General features: G+C 40.7%; 1 protein-coding gene and 1 long non-coding RNA gene across 3 annotated transcripts in view; one reads left to right on the top strand and one right to left on the bottom strand.

Annotated features, from left to right (window-relative positions):
- Window positions 1-19642, top strand: part of GALNT18 (polypeptide N-acetylgalactosaminyltransferase 18) — a 261779-nt gene that overhangs the window by 171874 nt on the left and 70263 nt on the right. Inside the window, exon 4 of the mRNA XM_083419760.1 lies at window positions 15829-16012. Within this exon, the coding sequence (XP_083275886.1) occupies window positions 15829-16012 (184 nt within the window). The remainder of the gene's footprint in view (window positions 1-15828; window positions 16013-19642) is intronic.
- The window catches only part of LOC310670093, a 42620-nt gene continuing 35638 nt past the window's right edge, over window positions 12661-19642 (bottom strand). The window contains exon 3 of one of the 2 annotated variants that reach the window (XR_014507520.1): window positions 12661-14131. This is a non-coding gene — a long non-coding RNA (uncharacterized lncRNA). Of the gene's footprint in view, window positions 14132-18633; window positions 18762-19642 lie in introns of those variants that run through there. The other variant, XR_014507521.1, reaches the window with a different exon arrangement.

Genomic DNA, 19642 nt, shown 5'->3' with positions numbered 1-19642 from the left:
TTGTTGCTGGAACACACACACACGCAGTCCTGTGGTATGTTAAAGAATTGATAAATTTATTGTGACACAAGCCTTTGTGACTAGAGTCTGTTTCATCAGATGCACAAAATAGAGTTGTTGTTGTTTTTAAAGAAAGGGGGGACTATGCACAAATCTCAGAAACTCTCTTCATTCAAAGTTTGAAAAGAACCAGTTCAAGGTTCTACAGCCTGATTTTGCCCTGATTCTGAGATCAACAGGGGGAGGTGTTTTTTTACACAGCAGCACCTTCACACACCACCTTTAATCCAGTTTCCAGAGGCTTGTTGGTGGTGTGGGGAGTAGCAGTGTGGCCTGGGGCCTCTCCCATAACCAGTGGTACGGAAGAGAGTAGCAGATCAGCAGCTTCCACTCCCAAGGCAATGTGAGAAATGGGCCTTAGACTGGTTCTCAGATTCTGAAAGCTATTCAGTGGTGAGCATACTCTTGATCAAGATGCCTTAGAAAAAAGATAGACGCTCTTGCTTAGAAATAGGAAGCTTTTATCTTGGAATTGTTACATAGTGGTCCTGAATAATGTTTGGAAATACCGCAGGGAATTATAGCTTGGCTAAATCTGTTGCAAATGTTGCCCCACCTGTAAGAGGCTCATTGGTACGTTGGTTTGTATGTTTTATATATCTATAGTAAGCTGCCAGGATGAACACACCCTTAAAAGAAAATTACCAGCTGGGCTCTCACTCATCATGTAGGTTGTCAGCAGGCACACACTATGCCAAGAGTAACACTAATGAGCAGATTAGCATATTTAGTTTAAAAATAAATTGCATCCCGAATGAAACAGAATTTAAGCAGGAGGAAATGTTTCCCAGTGTGCTGTGGGATGCTAATAAGCAATTGTGCTGCTTTTATCATAATGGGGAAAAACAGAGATGGATTTGGGTTTCTGATTAGTACCAAACATTTTTCAATTCCTGGTTCCTTTCTGCATCTAAGCTCTAGTAATCACCTTGCTTTGCACAACATAATGAAATATATTAAAAAGCAAGCCAACTGTATTAAAATATGTTTTCATTTGTAGCCATTATGACAATTATTGCTGTATCCTCTGATACTTCCCATTAATAAAGCTAAAACTAAACAATACTTCCCATTAATAAAGCTGAAACTAAACATCAACTACGAAACATTAACAGCTGGTATTAAAAGGCTATTTAAACAGAAACAAGGCAATTTATGTCTTTATAAAGCTGATGTGTAACGTCTGAAGAGATGCTTTCTGAATTAGGCCCTTACATCATAACACATAAATCAATTAAACTGGATTGCTTGGACCTAAACCAATTTAGTTCCATTGACTCTAATGGTTGTTAATGGGCTGATATCCAGGTATATTTCACAAGCTCTAAACTCTAGCATGAAGATTGTAATTCATGCTCAGAATGTGGAACAATGCGAGATGCACAAGTGACAGTGATGAACAGAAACTTCGTTTAATTGAATATATAAACAGTGTCCAATACACAGTGCCATCTTTGGAATACATCTTGCAAAATGTATAAAGACGTCAGGATAAATCATGACATTCTAAATTAAGCGTGTTTCTTCTGCTACACTTTGTGTTAAGGGTGTGGCATTTAAACACCACCAAAAATAGGGTAGATTTCCATTAACATTTCCACATACCGGTTTATAGTTATAGATGCAAATTTAGAAGCAATTACTCCAAATTAAATAGAAATATAGTACAGTCAGGTTACATACGCTTCAGGTTACAGACTCCGCTAACCCAGAAATAGTGCTTCAGGTTAAGAACTTTACTTCAGGATGAGAACAGAAATCGTGCTCCGGCAGCGCAGCAGCAGCAGGAAGCCCCATAGCTAAAGTGGCGCTTCAGGTTAAGAACAGTTTCAGGTTAAGTACGGACCTCCGGAACGAAGTAAGTACTTAACCTGAGGTACTACTGTATAGAGGAGATGACTTGTCTTTTTTGTGATCTGCAAAGATACTGTACAGCTGATTAGGTGCACTTCATCCCTCTATGCTTATCACATCATGACTTGAGCCATCTGATGTTCAGTTGCAAATATTTTTTGTTCTCTGTTCACACATTCAGCGCCATGCGATTGCTGTACACTTAATCAAATGATGAATATGTGAGTGTGAACCAGGACTGAAACTGGAAGAAGTGGGGTTTGGATATGTGGTGATCTCAGGGTGGTGGTGTGAGTGGTGGAATGGTTTTCCTTTGGCCAGGATAATTCACAGCAATCAGTTAAGTGAGTAGCCACAAATTAGTCAAGCATAGTAGACACCTCAGACTTTTTCTGCTCTTGGGTGTGGCTGATAAAAGGCCTTTGGAATGCAGATGCCATCAACAAACAAAAAACCCTTCTTTCTTCTACAGTGGCAATCACCATTCATCAAAGTACATGGTTCCAAGATGCTATATATAGTTGTGGTAACATTCTGGAACTGCTTATGTATTTTAAATGAGAACATATCAAGCTGAATAATGACAGCATGTATAGGGCAGACTCTGAGATACAGATACTTGTATCAGAAATTTGAAAATGAAACCTTCCATATCAAATATGCACCCTACAATATAAAACATGATGCGAAATGACAGATACAATGTGAGGACAGTTTTGAACCCTAATTCTAAATGGCATAAAAATGCCCTCTTGGCCCATAAATCAATCCCGTTGTCAGTTATGTCAAAAGTGAAGATCAAAGAGGTAGATGATGGAGTGTTGTATTGTACTACTGTCGGCCTTGTAGACACTGTTACAGCATCATCAGGGTCGCTTTCTGTCATGATTACTCAAATCTGATCCACTCATCTGATTCCACTTAATGGAAAACCGTCCTCCCAAGTTCATAAAGTTGTCATACATTAACTATTGATTTGACTTGTGACTAACAATATGATACATGAGCTCTGATGAACCTTCTTAGGAATACAATAGCTATGTGATTTCCATACAATTCAGGATAAGTCAGAGTGTCTTTATATAACTTTATTCTATCTTAAGGTTACTTTTTTTTCTTCAATCAAAAAAGTTGTATGGCACAGTGCAGAATCTAATTATATTGCACACTTATTGATTGTGTGACAAATATGACATACAAATTTGGGTTTCATAACTTTAGGTTCAGGAGAACAATACTGTATTCAGTCAGAAACATATCACCACATATCTGGATTCCTTATCGCCATTTCACAGAATCTTTCTTCTGGTTTTTAAATCCATGCATCATCTCCATGACATGACAAGGACCTTCCATAAATATGTCATACATATGTACTGTTTTTAACATTTGATATTTGATTGGGAGCCGCCCAGAGTGGCTGGGGAGACTCAGCCAGATGGGTGGGGTATAAATAAATTATTATTATTATTATTATTATTATTATTATTATTATTATCATCATCATCATCATCAAAGGACAGAGGTAGCAAATTTGTGAGAAAGGGCTTTGGCATTTTGGATTGGCATATTTTCTTAGGGTTTTTTTTTAGTTTACAACAAAAAGAGACAAACTAAAAAGGGCACCAAGCTAGGTAGAAGAGCAGGTTCAGTGTTCATAAATAGGTACTGCTAATTCCCAAAGCTTTTAGTTTGAATAGATGTTGCATACAAAATACTTCTGCATTCAGCTAAGCATGCAGTTTGTCTGTCTGTCTGTCTGTCTGTTTGTTAAATCATACTTTACAGCCCCAAAGGGCTCTCAAACAACATACAAAAGAGTTGAGTAGAGAATTACTGTATGCCTTAATAAGCAAGCATCTAATTTCACAGAATATAGCCAGCTCGTATTTTTATAAATTCATTAATTCCGTCATTCAGTTTCTATCCTACCCTGCATCCTGTATGATCTCAGGTCAAATTATTGTTGAAACAACAAAAATCAAAATCATGTATCACAATTAAAAATTCTAGCGTTTGTCTAAGCAGTATATTGAGAAGATATTCACATATGGCTTATCTAAACTCAGATCCCCACAAAGGCCTGGCCACACTGAAAGATATACAGTGATGGCACCAGAGGCACCTCTGAGGGAAGGGAGATCCTCAGACACAGTTCCACCATAGAGAAGGCCCTTGCACGGCAAGCAAAGATAAGTTCTTTCCATTGGGGAATCATTGCTTTTCTAGTATTGTAACAAAAAAAGAAAAAAGAGAGAGAGATATGTCTACCAACTCAATGGGGTGCAATTAATCCATTTGGCTTCCCCAGGTCCTATAGTTTTCACAAATCACACTAAAATGGTGAAACTCCCCTGTTTGGTGAATATAGTATTTAAATTGCTGACTTTCTTTTAAAAAATGTGTAACTCTTATTCTGTATTACATTCACGAGTTTAGTGTCCAGAAGATTTGATTTGAACCTTTTCAAGCAGCTTCCAAGTATGGCAGCCAGTTTGTTGAATCCTTCGGTTACAAATGAAAAACTGACTTGAATAGCTCCCCAATAGATGTTTTGCTCTCTCTGCTGCATTTAAACAGTTTGTGGTGTGGTGGTGTCAGAGCCAGTCTACTGCTGAGACGAGGTGAAGCACCTACTTCAGGTGGTGGAGGTGCAAGAAGCAGAGTCCTGCTCACCTTACTGCTTCCAGCACGCAGTGTTGCCACTTGTCTTCCCCATCCTGGGGTGGAGAAGACAAGCAACAATGCCTTGTGGAATGCTTAGACTCTCACTGTGTTCAGCAAGAGGGGGAGCAGTCTGGTGGTGGAGGAAGTGGTGGTGGGTCACAGCGCAGCGGCATGGCTTGGTGTGGCATGGGAGCAGGAAGTGGCAGGAAGGCCTCTCCTGGGTGGTGTGTTTCTTTTCTCATTCTCAACAGGATTATCTGGGCTGTTGCTGTGGAGAAACACTCCAACTGGCTAGATATAGACATCATTTTAAAGACATTATTGCAAGAATTCACTATTCTCTAACTTGCACTATAGTTTGTACTTCTTAAGAAACTGGTCTGCCTTCAAAAAGAAAAAAAGAAATAAGCCTAAAGGAGATTTCACATAGAAAGCAAAATGAATAAAATAAAATAATCGCATGACAATCTCATAAAGGAAACATGTGTTTTAAACAATGAGTTTTAGGTCATAATTATTTTACTAGTTAAAGTTAAATGCATTTTATTTTTCTTCTTCCCTCCTTTGTTCTCTGTTCCTAAGAAGCCAAACAGAACCCTAAACCAGTGTTAAGATTTCCTATCAAAGAGAAAAACAGAAGCTTGTCATTTCCATTTGCCAGATTTAAGTTCAATCAGGAGAGGCCCATTAATTTATGTACTATAAATGTGCATATGTACTCTTCTTGTTGGCCACAGCAGCTTCTGAATTCAGACAGTTTAGACATAGCCTAATTTAGTGCAAACTTCATTCATTCTGATTTGGTGTCTCCCTTTACCTGTCTCATTACACTGAGGACCTTGTTACTCATTTGTCTGTCTGGGTTGTTATAGCAAGCATATGGTAGTTATTTTGAACCTACCTGATGGCAATGGAGTTGTTCTTTTTGGGTGCTTTTAATAACTGCATGACAAGGGAGAAATTCAGCAGGTGCTGCTTTCCCTTTTATGGAGCTAGAGTGACAGCAAAGCCTTGTGCAGAGATTTGGTGGTGTTATTGTCTATTTATGGTGAGAAGGTCATGATCCATCCTGCCTCTGTACCAGAATCGTACAGTGCTGGGGGTCATGAACCAGTAGAGCCCAGGCACCTTATTCCTTGTACCAATCAATCCTCCTGCAGTACCGCTGCTGGCCAGAGCAGGCACTGCTGCTCTTCAGCCCAGCCGAACCAGGTGGCTTCAGGAACGAATAGAAATACAACAGTTGCTCCAGGTTTTTCATTCTGAGCAATTTGCCTCTGAGAAGTTGAAGAGGATCATCTTGTGTCACCTCATTGTCTGCATGCCTATTCTAGAACCTGGACATCACCCATCTTCAGCCACATCATCTGGCTCTTGCATTGATGTCCACCCATTCTGGGATCAGACCTATGTCCTCTTTCTGTATCAGACCAAAGGCCCATCCTGTTCTCACAGTAGCCAACCAAATAAGCATGAGAGCTCTGCAAACATAATTTGAGTGAAACAGCACTCTGAGAAACCCATCAACCAGTATTCAGAGGCATGGTGTCTCTGACAGCAGAGGGAGAACATAGTCCTTGTAGGTAATAGACACTGACAGCCTTAACCTCCATGAATTTGCCTAATCCTTTTTTAAAGCCATCCAAGTTGGTGGCCATTACCCTTGTCGAGACCTGAAAGATGTCATGTGTATCATAGAATGTTTTATTAATAATAATTAATTACCCACCCTTTACCGTAATGTCTCAGGGTGGGCTCTAACAATTAGAACACATATCAAGAACAGTTTAAACCAACTGTTAACCACAAAAATAAGGTGGGTCTTGAAATATATACATCTCAAGTGACAAAAGCCAGGTAAAGAAGTGTGTTTTAACAGGCCAGTGTAGGCACATTCAATTCCCGTGATCTGTAGTGTACAGACATTACATGCACACATAGTACTGTATACATTCTACTGCATCTGCTGACACCTGGGCATGTGCAGAGAGTGGGCACAGCTGGAAAATCACAATTGTCCATCCAAGCCCACAGAAAGATGGTACTGAATATCTGCCCAGGGCTATTCAATGCACTCAGTAAACTTATTTAAAAATAACAACAAATGCTCACTCTCCTTCTCCTTCTCACTCTCCTTGCCTGTTCCAGCAAACTCTGACCTGCCTCTGATGGCTTTGTCAGCATCGCCCTTGAGCCAGTGTCACCAACTGGACTCATCCACTTCAGCCCCGACTGGGCTAGGCGAGCTGGATAGCACTTCCAGAGACCCCCTTCCTCACAGGAACAGGTCTAAGTGCTGGTTTTATGTAACAGAAAATCCAAGAGTCACAGCTGTCTATTGTGCTAACTTCACTGCCCTTTTGCAGCTGATGAGATTCACAGACACCAGTGCACTTGAAAGCATATAATTCTATCAGTCCTTCCTATTTGACCATTCACTTCAAAAAGAGGGGGGGAAAGGGTGTGTGTGACAAAATTATAAGATAAGTAGCAAATGATAATGTGTCTGCAGTGTTCGCTGCTTTTGCTATCACATTTTTGTCCCTGGTTTGGTTTGCAAGCGAAGAAGTGTTATAAGCATCTTTAATAATCTGCATCACATTTGGGGATATGAAAAACAGATGGTAGGCGTTCCACAGAAAACTGTGTGCGGATCCAGACTCAGAGATCTGGATTTTGATGGCATTTATTTTCCCAAACCAGATTTCATGTGAAATGGGAAAGTTAACTAGGTTCTGAAAAGCCTCTCTGATCTGCTGGAAAGGAGGGGGAGAGAGAACTGAGCAAGACCCCAGAAGACTTGTGTATGGGATCTCTTGAAGCAATAGTCGAGTGAAAAAGCACACTTTGCAGATCATGGTCCATTACTAGGGATGCAGCAGCCTACATCACAGAAGCAAGAAGATGGGACAAGGCAGGACACAAGAGCAACTGGTAAACAGGAGGGAAAGCAGCTCTGACAGTGAAGACAGAGCAGAGGCCAGAAGATGAGGCGGCACTGTTGGCTCCATCGCTTAGAAAAAGAAGAGTTTTTTTCCAGCTTTGATATGTATTTTGAGGTTTTTTAAAAGGTTTTTAAGTACAACCTTGTCAAAATACTTATTTATTTTGTATGTGAATTTATTATTATGAATGAGTATTAGACTATATTGCCTTCTTCCCAGCTCCTCCTTTGCAACTTTACACAAAAAGACAAACTTGTAGATCAGCCCACAAGAGATACAGTGATACCTCGGGTTACAGACGCTTCAGGTTACAGACTCCGCTAACCCAGAAATAGTACCTCGTGTTAAGAACTTTGCTTCAGGATTAGAACAGAAATTGTGCAGCGGTGGCAACAGGCGGCCCCATTAGCTAAAATGGTACCTCAGGTTAAGAACAGTTTCAGGTTAAAAACGGGCCTCCAGAACGAATTAAGTTCTTAACCCGAGGTACCACTGTACTAGTGTGCAATACCCAACACCCCTTCAGATCCTGCTTGGGACTGGCAAAAGAGGAACTTTGCTTTCCATCTGTCCTGCTCCTCATTCCTTGCTGCACTTCCATTCTGGACACAGAAGAGGGCATTTTTCTGCTTTAGCAATTTGTTTCTTGGCTGGAAGCAGAGGAGGGATGGAGTGCTACATACCTCCTCTGCTATTCCATCTATTTCTCTGCTTTGAATTCATTCTTGTCTGTGGCTTCCAGGCTATTGTTTTAAATGCCAGGCTATGCTAAAATGAGATTACTAGTTGTAGCAGGAAAGACAAGTAAAGAGAATTTGTTTTTTTCTTTACTGAGATCTGATCTAAATTTTATTTTGTGTATCATATTGGTAATGTTAATTCTAGGTATGAGGGATCCACAAATACAGTTGCCAGCTTACCAGTGACCACTATCAATTAATTTATGGTGAACGTCACGGCAAGCCTTTATTGTACTCCATCTTAAGAGCAATAACATTTCTTTTAAAAAAAGAGATTGACAACACAGAGAATCTCAGCATGTTTCTTTCAAAATAGTGGTTGGCTCTGCCATGCTGGATGTAGCATCAGTGTCAGCAATTGGAGAGAATGGCTGCTTTCTACACACACACACACACACACACACACACACACACACCCTCCTTGAGCTTCCAGATGAGGTCAAACAAGGCACACATTCCTTGTAAGATTCCATCTTTGAGTATTACTTATCTTCCTAAGATTTCCTTAACGCCTAGAAGTATAGGACAGAAGCCCTTTTTGGCAGTCCTTTTTTGACAATAGCTGTGCAACCCTCGAGCTCACCTGACCAAGTATCGGATAGCAAAAATAACAGGCAGAAACTCTTTATATGCATTTTGTGATCATAATTCAATCCTAAGAACCTCAAGCCTAAGACACTCCAAAGTGTAAGAAGCTGCTGCTACAAATTCATATTACAACTCATGCAGTAAGTGATATGATATGTGATGTTGTGGAAAGTCTCATTTGCAGCAAGCACCAGGGTTCTTTGTTCGTTGAATGGAGAAGGTGATCCTTTTGCAGTTTGAGTCATCTTGCCTTGAAAAAGGATTGTGAGACATCACATGTAAAAATCAAATTGTTCTCACATTGTGAATAACGGCAGCAGAATGTATTGGACATCAAGGAATTTGATTAGATTGTATTCCTGCTATGTTCTGCAGAAGTCTAGCTCACTGATTAAATAGCAACAGTGCCAATATTAGAACTAATATTGTATTTGGTTGAGAATGCAGGACAGAATGAATTAGGTTGTGTATATCCAACCATAAGTTAATGAGAAATTGAGAATGAGTGAGTGAGTGCTATATTTTACCAAGTGAAAGACAGTCATGAATGAAAGGCAACAGCTAATCATTGGACAAAGTTATATTTTCAGCTATTCTCCTTTGAGAGCTATCTTTCTGAATAGAAATGCAACACTCAGCTTTGTTCTCCTATTAATCCTTGTCTGTATTTTCCAAGTAGACCATACGAGCAGCCTTGTACCCAGGGTTGCTTGGGAATTCTAAGAAACTAAAAAATGAATGCACTTTTGAAATTGGTTAAAATCAGTGCAATTTTGAAAAGTTCAGTCTGCCATCTTGATTCAAAATGCCATCAAATTAGATCCAAACGTGTGCATCAGTCGTACAAAATTTGGTTAAAATCTGTGCAGTTTTGAAAGGCTCTAGCTGCCATCTAATTTTCTTGAAACATAGATGAAAACATGCTCCTTGATCTCAGGCAAATGTAGTTATAATATCTTCAGATGTGTCCAAATGTATAGTTGCCAGACAAATAACCCTCCAAAATATATAGTAGATTAATTCATTTATTCATTTACCATGCGTCTGCTCAAGACCCAAAGCAATTAGGTCATGATGCCAACTGGAAATGATGCAAGCTGATGTAATTAGAGTTGAGCTAAATTGTTATGAATTTGAGCGCTGTGGTCGTCAATCTATCCTACAGGCCACAGAGCTTAGGGAAGCTCCCAAGTTTTAGAGCAAAACAGCTGTGTAATCCTGTTTCTGGCAATAGTTGTCCAATCCTTGAACTTGTCTGACCAAGTCTGGGGTAACTAGACAGCTAAAATATAGGTAGGGATTTTTTATATATCTTTTGTAAACCTTCCTCACTTTTACCAACTGCATGGCCTGTGAGAAGGTCTTGCAGAGAGAGATGAGCTCACTCTGCCCAAGCTTGAGATCATTGCTGGGGTTGGAACAGCTGTCCTTGCTTCCAAGGCTTAGAAGACTTCCTGGCCTCTGGCTTGTGCACTAGCTTGGGAAATGCATGAAGTATTTTGGAGACTTAAAAATCATTTGGGTGGGTGGGTAATTACATAGCTCAGCATAAGCTGCAATCATTTTCCTGGTTACATCTCTTTTGTATGTAGAAAACCAAGTGAACTTCTTCCCTCACTCAATGTCATAGAATCATAGAATCATAGAGTTGAAAGAGACCACAAGGGCCATCGAGTCCAACCCCCTGCCAAGCAGGAAACACCATCAGAGCACTCCTGACATATGGTTGTCAAGCCTCTGCTTAAAGACCTCCAAAGAAGGATGTGATGTACTCTTCCTCCCCTCACAGAGGCCTAAGGTAAAGGCCACAAGCCAAGAACACACTTGGGTTCTTACCCTATAAACAAGCCAAAGGCTTGTGCCTTTTCCAGGCGCTTGACTTTTAAAGTACCTGGAGGTGGGAGGCAAAATAACTATCAAATATAATATAAAATAACTATAAAACAAATTACTCCATGAGTTGCAGGTGGAATATAGGCAACTACTTCCTTCCTCAACTAACAATGAAGAAGTGTGTTTTGAAACCCCCCCCCCCAATCTTGTAAATTGTATTGAATTTTTTACAGAGGTGGAAAGAGGAGTAGAACCAGTGCTTTTTTCCAGGGGGACACGGGGAGATGCAGGTGTACGCATACCCCTAAACATTTTGTGAATCTTTGTCCATTTACTGTATTTATTTTTTCCGATATGAACTATAAAATGGTGATTTTCTTGGATCGAAATGAGAGTACCCCTAAACATTTTTTAAAGAAAAAAAGCACTAAGTAGAACTATGATTCACAAACCATAGGTCAGTGGTGGCGTCTATGCTTTTCATGCAGAAGGCCAGGTTCAACCCTGGGAGAAACTTGTGCCTGAAATCCGAGAGAGCTACAAGTCAATAGTGGACCAGTCACTACCAGACATTTCCAAGTCTGGTAAGCCCATGGTCTGGCTTGCTATCAGGCAGCTTCCCAAGGTACTGGCAATTGTAAAAACGATTTGCTAGGGATGAATCCCTGTCCTCTAGCACACTTTGTTACTGTACTCTGAAACTGTCAAAGGCAATTAGATTCAAAGCCATTTTATGTTTCAGCAGAGCTGATCTATATGAGAAGTATGACAAATTTCATACTTGAAATTCTTTGTATTCTACAAGAAAGCTTTGTTGCTTTAAGGCCCTGGCAGCTTGGTACGTGCATCAGAAAGGTCAGGATGATATGTTTCTGTCAAGAAATGCATTCAATTTGGGTAGCGGGGGGAGGAATTGATAAAAGTACGCACAACGCAGAGGTGACTTTGAGCATCTACCAAATCCAGCCATGATCCTGGGTGAAAAGCTCCCATTTATGTCAGATTTGTACTTTAACAATCTTGACAAGATAAGGCCTAAGGACAAAAGTCAATGGCTTGCTCTTTAAGCGCCTGATGAATAAGACCAGTTCTCAGGCAAAAGCTGCTAGAGCGCCACATCACCGACTGAGCAATGAGCCTCTCAATGGTGTGTGAAGAGATATCCCATTCCAACTTTTCTTTACCTCTCTGTGAAAGGTCTTAGGTCATTTGTGCTATGATCACTTTATTAACACAAGAGCAATACCTGCACCAGATCCAGTCTCCCAGCACTTTACATCTACCAGAGCCACACAAGGCCAAAGACCAAGGGTAGATTTAAGGTGGGTGAGTCTGCCTTTGCCCATGTGTGATTATGCCACAGGAGCATATTTGTCTATATACACACTCAGGTGCCTGTTATTAGAAATTGAATTGGCCTACATATCCTATGTATGAGTGCCAGAGACACAAACCTGTTTATCATGGTGTGTTCAACAGACATAAACATTGAACAAGAATGTTCTTAAAACGATTAATTGCCTCTTAAAATACTGCATGGTACAAAATTAACTTTAGACAAATGTAAGTGTGGGTCTTTGGGCCTTGGCGAGAGTCACTTACATAGAGAATGAGGTGCGTGTGTGAAATGAAACCAGCTGTGCCCAGAACCCAGATTTATTCTCTTGTCACCTGAATATAGGGAAGGTTTGGTTTAAATATTTAAGACAAATTGATAGCGGAGAAGCATTTACGGTACAAGTGATAAAATATAAACAAAACTGTCCTTGAATGGAGGCTGAACAAATAACGATTCTGTTGGAGGTATTGATCTTTAAGTCCTTGAGGTAGTGGGCTATGTTTTCCAGTAATGCTTTCCCATTATGCATTTGACTTGGCAGAGAAATGCTGCGTACGTAGCTAAATGCTTAAACATTACACTAAATGGAGGGTCCTGAGCTTCCATAGTGGTGAACAAAGAGAGACACAATGAATGGAAGGTGGAGTTTTATATGGATATTTTGATACAAAGACGCTTAAAAACACACAAACACCACAATTTTGTGAAAGAGAAATACATTGCGTTCGAAATAACAGGTGGACAGTGACGGTTCGCAAATCCACAGGAAGTCTTCACAAACACAGGACACTTCCTGCTTCAGATAGCTAGCCTACACTCACCCCACTAGTGCACTCTTGTGCGCACACCCACCCGCACCCACAACTGCTCTCATATGTTTTCTTAATACTTCATGGTAATTTCTCAAGAGGCCTTTAAATGAATGGGGAAATGGTCTGAAGCTGCAGTCAGTTGGGGTCATCAACTAAATTACTTTCTCCCGAATGCTAGGTACTGGGTGAGGTATATGCGCGAATAGGTATCAGGGGCACTCACCCACTGTGCAAAATCTTTCCACGCCTTTCATAACTCGTAAAAACTTGCCCAAAGGGAGCCTGTTGTGCAGCAGAAGAAAATGTTTGCCAAATATGCCTCTCGCTTTGGCTCATCCCTACAAAGTGTGTGCTTTGTTTAACTGAGAGAGAGAGAAAGCCACAACCCCAAAGCTGCAGCAGAATCTTTACAGCACAGAGATGGAACGCGTTGTCAGAGCAGAGAGAAGGCACATGTGAAGGGGGCATAAATAATTCATTTCCTCCCTTTGTTTCCATTCATCCCATTGTTTATTTTGAAAACGTGACAGGACAGTTCCCCCACCCCTGTCTTAAAAAGAAATGGTGATGATATACCTTAACTGCTGGCGCTTTTTCTCAGTCATGTTAATATTCATTTGCAAAAGTAAATTGGTTCACGTAGTCATTTACTTGGAATTTATGTACTAATATTTAGACTCCAGAGTGTTTTAATTAATGCAATGTGATAAGGGGAGATTTTTGTGCTAAGAACGTTTTGGGGAATGATGCAGATGAAAAATGCCTTTCTTTCAGATCTCTTCTACTTCAGCACCTGTCCTACCGATGGGGCTCAGCAGCATTAGAACTATTTCATTTGCAATAATATTCCAATATTTCAACATGGAACCATAGTGGAGAGATTCTGACATGGACACTAATAATATTAATAATAATAATTTGGGAACCCCTCTTGGACCTTTTTATGGGAAAAGAAAATACTTGGACTTGGAGGAGCTATTGTTTAACAGAAAGTGGAGAAGATGGGTGTTATCATGGACTGAATGTCTTAAATAACATTTTTTGAAAATGTAACCAGCAGATGGAAAATCGGAAGTCTTTTAAATTTTTCTTTATTGTTTCTTTCCCCTTTTTTCTTCTCTCTCTTTCATTTCTCTTCCGGCTTCCTTCTCTTTCTTTCTCTCCCCTTCCCCTGCTCTTCTCTTTCTCCTTAGGCATCTTCTGCTAGGGTGCACCCATGGGGGGGGGGTGGATGGCTGGTGGAGGGACCTGGGTGTGAGAGGCAGGGAAATTCTGGTCTCCCAGGTTGAGAGGCTAGGAGGAGAAAAGAAAGAAAGATCCTCAGTGAGAGCTAAGAGGGGCTATTGCAGGCATAGACAAACTCAGCCCTCCAGATGTTTTTGGCCTACAACTCTCATCATCCCTAGCTAACAGGACCAGTGGTCAGGGATGATGGGAATTGTAGTCCCAAAACGTCTGGAGGGCCGGGTTTGCCTATGCCTGGGCTATTGGGTTAAGAACAACCTTTAAGAGACAACTCTGTATCTATTTGTATATTTTGTAGATGCTTTTTTTTGTTTGTTTCCATTAGTTTTCTATATCTTACTGTATAATGAAATTTTTAAATAAGAATCTTAACACACACAGTTATTTAGAACTATTTCATTTGCCATCCTGGCTCAGGGCTCATCCAGACTTCTCCTTGTACCATGATTTTTAGATACAAGTCTGTGCTTTCCAGGCAGGGGTCTGAGCTGTGGGGGTTGGGGGGGGGGACTATCCTGCTGCTTTCCCTGGGAAAACCTGCTGTTTACTGCTGAATCGGACATCAATCCACAAAAAAACCCAATTGATGTTTGTTTCAATGCAGTTGTATTTGTCCAGCAGGACCAACCAACCAATCAACAAACAAACAACCCACTTGGACCCGTGTCTGGAAAGCATGGATCTGTGCCTACAAATCACTGCACTAATGAAAATCTGGGTGAGCCCTCAGCGCAGTTCCAATGCTGGTTCCATGCAAACTATGATTTGCAAACTGAAGCCCAGCATTTGAAGCATGTAGTCTATTCACTGTAGTCTCCATTCTGATCATTGATTTAGAAAGCTCAATAATTCTCCTGTGGTTAATTACTATATACATATATTTCCTAGTGGTGACCCTACACACTTCACTGAAGAATCTAAAATGCCTGAAATCTACATTTTTATAATTTTCATCACAAAGCAGCATATTTATATGAGCTGTCTGTTTTATAGACATGTTAAGAAAACTGAGCATAGTCAATATGCAGTAGCTATGCATCTGCCTTTGTCTTTGTCCATGGAGTTTCTTGGCAGGAATACTGGAGTGGCTTGCCGGTTCCTGCTCCAGGACACGACTAAACGACTAAACAACAACAACAACAACAACAACAACAACAACATGCATCTGCCTCAGGCCTGCCCTGCCACCAATCATTTGGCATAATGTTTAAATGTGATGTTAATTCTCATGCACGGGCATCCATTATGTACAACCATTCCTCCTTGATTTTGAGATAACTGTGCAGTACTATGGTACACATACAAGAATGCTTGTGTCCATGCCCTATTTTCTTAGGAAAGGGCAATTGTTCATTGATTATGGGGAAACCAAGAAAACAACACAATATTTACTTTAAGACTTCAAGTGAGTTATAAACAGAGGAGACAGTAATTTCTCCCATGAGTAGGTTTTTGAGCAGCAACACAAAGTCCTGCAAGTACATTTATACACTGCTATGCACAGATATATACTTGCACCAGTAGGATATCAGAGCTGTGATATTGTAGTATTGTAGCTTATGTAGTATCTTCAAATGTCTTTTCCTGTATTCCTGTGTTTTGCAGTTTTCAAGGCCCTGCTCTCCCTTTATATCAATGCACACAAATAGCCCTACCTATAAGTTGTTTATGATGAGCACATCTCAGATGAGCACATCTCAGAAGTCGGACTGATGTTCCTAACCTCCTTTGTATTCCTTGTACAGAAGAACTCAAAGAGAAGCTAACAGAATATGTTGATGAGGTGAACACACGGAAGTCTGGGTTCATCAAGGTGGTTCGACACAACAAGCAAGAGGGGCTGATTCGCTCTCGTGTTAGTGGCTGGAGGGCAGCCACGGCTCCCGTAGTTGCACTCTTTGATGCACATGTAGAATTCAACGTGGGATGGTATGTGCCTTGCTGCTTCTGGTCTATGTCATTTGGTAGAGTTTGTTGCGCACGTTCAGAAAAGTTCTATAGAGGAGTTAATGTAGATCCCTACATTAACTCTAATGTAGGGATCTAATCCTCTAATGCTGTATTAAATATGTAGCCACTGATTAAAAATTCGTTAAGTGGCAACAAATGAAGTCTTCATCATCCTTTACATTCCACGGGGGTTTGGCCATTGCTTTCAGTGAGTTAATGAATGCAATTAAAGTGTACTTAAATTAAATCTGAGCACACAAGTGTGAAAAGTACCCCTCTTCCACTGATTTTTGGAGGACTTTGAACAGTGGGGAAACTATTAGTCCGTTCAAAATGAACACATAGGATCCTGCCCTCTCTCAGAATTGGCTTTGTTACATTGTCATCTAGCCAATTGCCACTGGCTGTGTAGTACTGTGACATCATCAAGCTGACTGCCTTGAAACCTGATTGGTTGGCAGCATGTTAGGCTTAACCTGTTGTTGTTTTACATGGTGCCAAGGCAGCAGCCAGTGACTCAGGGCTGCAGATAACAGCAAACAATATGAGCAAGAGAGGGATTAAGGATATAATAGCTGTCCCCTCACAAAAGAATAATTGAGATGTACATGTGCACTGACACTAGCATGAAAACAGCCAGGCTGGTGAGATGTAATGCAAGTCCCTGGTGTAACAGGCAGACCATCGGGCTGTTAAAGCCAATAGCTGAAGCTTCATTGGCTTCTCTAGACTCAGCATTACATACAACACTTTAACAAGTCACATATAGACAATTCTTAATATATAACTAGTCTGAATGGCTTGGTTCAGAACATGCAAATATTATTTGGCTGATAAAATTAAATGAATGCGTGCTAATGGCTTAGAAAGTCTCTGTATTGGTAGTGTTACTATTCTTATTTGTTCTTACCCTGTATATAATTCCTGATAAAAGAGTAAGGTGGATTCTGTTTGAGTGGGCTTCACCTAGGCAGAAGACATAGAAAGCCACAATCTTCAGAGCCTGAAAGGTTGGAGGCACAAATCTGACACCTTTTTAAAGTGACTATCTCTGTGCCATATAATTGTATTCTATGGAGGTTGATTTCTATGTCAACTGGAGAGGTGAAAGGGGTGGAAGATGATAGGTGTCCGATAAGCTGAGGAGAAATACAAAGAAAGTGTTTAGCATTTTAAAATCATGTTTTGAAGAAGAATATGTGAGGAAAGGTAAAAATAGAGATGCTGAAGGATAAAACTCAGGGAAAGAGATGTCCCTACATTCTGCTAAAGTGGCAGTCAAAAAGGAGCTGAGCGGGGGAAAAGGTGCTCTTTCTGCCCTCAAGCCAGGAATAGCACATGGGACATCTCTGCTTGAGGACAAGGGCCAGAATGTAAAGCTCTAGAAGTTTATAAAGTGCTGCTCTGTGGAGGTGCAGATCCCACATGTCACAGTTATAGGCAAGTTACCTATATTGAATTTGGCATCATCCCATTACAGTGGTGGTGCTCTGCAGAAACAGTGAGCCAGCAACTAGCATCATTTTGGTACACACAGCAATTTATCTCACTTTTCACATACAATTCCTGCATTTAAGAAGGTATAATAGGATAAGCTAACATGCTCAGTTATCTGTTCAGTTTCCTTGAGTGTAAGGAGGGGATTTTTTTTTTTTTAAGCCAAGTGGTTCATAATGTAGTCAGAGTCTAAAAACATTTAAGGGGGTTGTAAAACATGGCCTTAAACTTTGAAATCTTTTAAAAATGAAGGCATCTGTAGTCTTAATATTCCTGTGTGGTCAGATAATGTCAGTGGAGGGATCTTATCTGTACACACAAAAGGAACAGGGACAGAAGTCCCCCGGAGATATGAATAGGAAAACAATTTTGGATAGATAAGTTCAATCCATTTTCTGAACAGAGAATTCCAGCAAAAGAAAATTGAGGTGGGGTATGCAGGTTGGCTGTGTATAGCTAAGAAGCAAGTGTTTTTAAAGTGGATACAGTAGATAGGACTCTGTATTACCACCTGTTCCTTTTGATCCCAGTCCCTGCTGCTTTATACTGTCGAACAGCAGTATGCCCTGTTCCATCTTTCTGCCCTGCTGACCCAAACCTTAAATAGCCTTCTAAACAAACACACATGCAAACCAAATTACGAAGGGAACACAAAATATATAAGCTTCCTTGAATATAAACTTCCTTGGCATTATCTTGCCACTGTGGCATAATCCTAAAGGCCAGGAAAGTAAGTTGTTTGGCCTTTATGGGTCATTCAGACTGGTGCTTTTGTTGTGCATCTTGATTTGGTTCTGTTCTTAAAATAGGAACAAGGAACGGCACACTCTTAGGACCACTCTTCACCTTTCTCCAAGACTATGCCATGTGCCAAATGGGCGTAATGTTCATCAGTGGCACCAGTGACGTAACTGCTGCAATTAATTCTGCATTCATAGAACCATCTTGCTGCGAGACTATAGTTAATTAAAATTGGAGACCTTGCTTACCTCAGCAATAAGCACAACTTTGGCTAGGGTTACTAGTAAGAAGGTTTTTGCAATCTACACCCATTTTTTTGTTATTACATGCATAACTCTATGAGAAAATGGAGCATACCCTATTCCCATGGTATGTGCAGGGCTTGATTGCTGGATGGCAGCCAAAATGTCTAGTTCTAAGTTGGATGATCTTGAAGTCCTCAGTCTTCTACTTTTTCTTCATTTGTGTGTGCCAGGGGTAGAAGGTGTCCCTAAGCAATCGATTGACATAAAGCATGTGCAGAAATATCCAGTTAATATGCAACAGACCCATCTTAGTGCGTGGTTTATGATTAAAGTTAATTATAGCTTTCTATTGAAAGCACATCAAAGTGCAAGTAGATAAATAGGTACCGCTCTGGCGGGAAGGTAAACGGCGTTTCCGTGCGCTGCTCTGGCTTGCCAGAAGCGGCTTAGTCATGCTGGCCACATGACCCGGAAGCTGTACGCCGGCTCCCTCGGCCAATAAAGCGAGATGAGCGCCGCAACCCCAGAGTTGGTCACGACTGGACCTAATGGTCAGGGGTCCCTTTACCTTTTTAAGGTGCAAAATGTCCATCAATAAATCAGTATGGGCATTTCTTTAGAAAATAGCGGGTGTTCAAATGGAAAGTGGATTCAGATAATGACTCAAATCAATAATGTTCTGTTTGGTTACTGAAACCAGTTTCACCTGATTAGACAATGCTTTGGGTTTTTATTTTTAAAGGTGGGGGACTGAGTTTAAATCCCCCTTTTTGCTTTGTGGCTTTATGCCGAAACCATTGTAATTTTAGCTGTGGCTCAGGTCAGGTATTGAGTGCCATGTGATCACCCACATGAGATCAGGGTGCTGTGGCAGGGTTTTGTGGAGTTGTTATTTCATGGAGCCCCAGGAAAATGAAATTGCACCAGTGGTAGCACTGGATTGGCTCTGCTGATGTGTTTGCACCACACCAACATTGCCACTTCACCCCTCTCTTTCTTGGTAAGCAGCAGTGATGCATTTGACTGAAGGTCAGGGAAGCACCAATGTCCCACTAAATCACCCACCCCTGCTGTTGTTGCCTAGAACTTGGTTGCAGACCAAGATTGACGGGCTGGTTCCTCCACC

The sequence above is a fragment of the Podarcis tiliguerta genome (assembly GCF_965153285.1).
Source record: "Podarcis tiliguerta genome assembly, chromosome: 1".
Taxonomy (NCBI): Eukaryota; Metazoa; Chordata; class Lepidosauria; order Squamata; family Lacertidae; genus Podarcis; species Podarcis tiliguerta.
The sequence above is the reverse complement of the archived record's forward strand: the minus strand, read 5'-3'. Positions and strand labels throughout refer to the sequence as shown.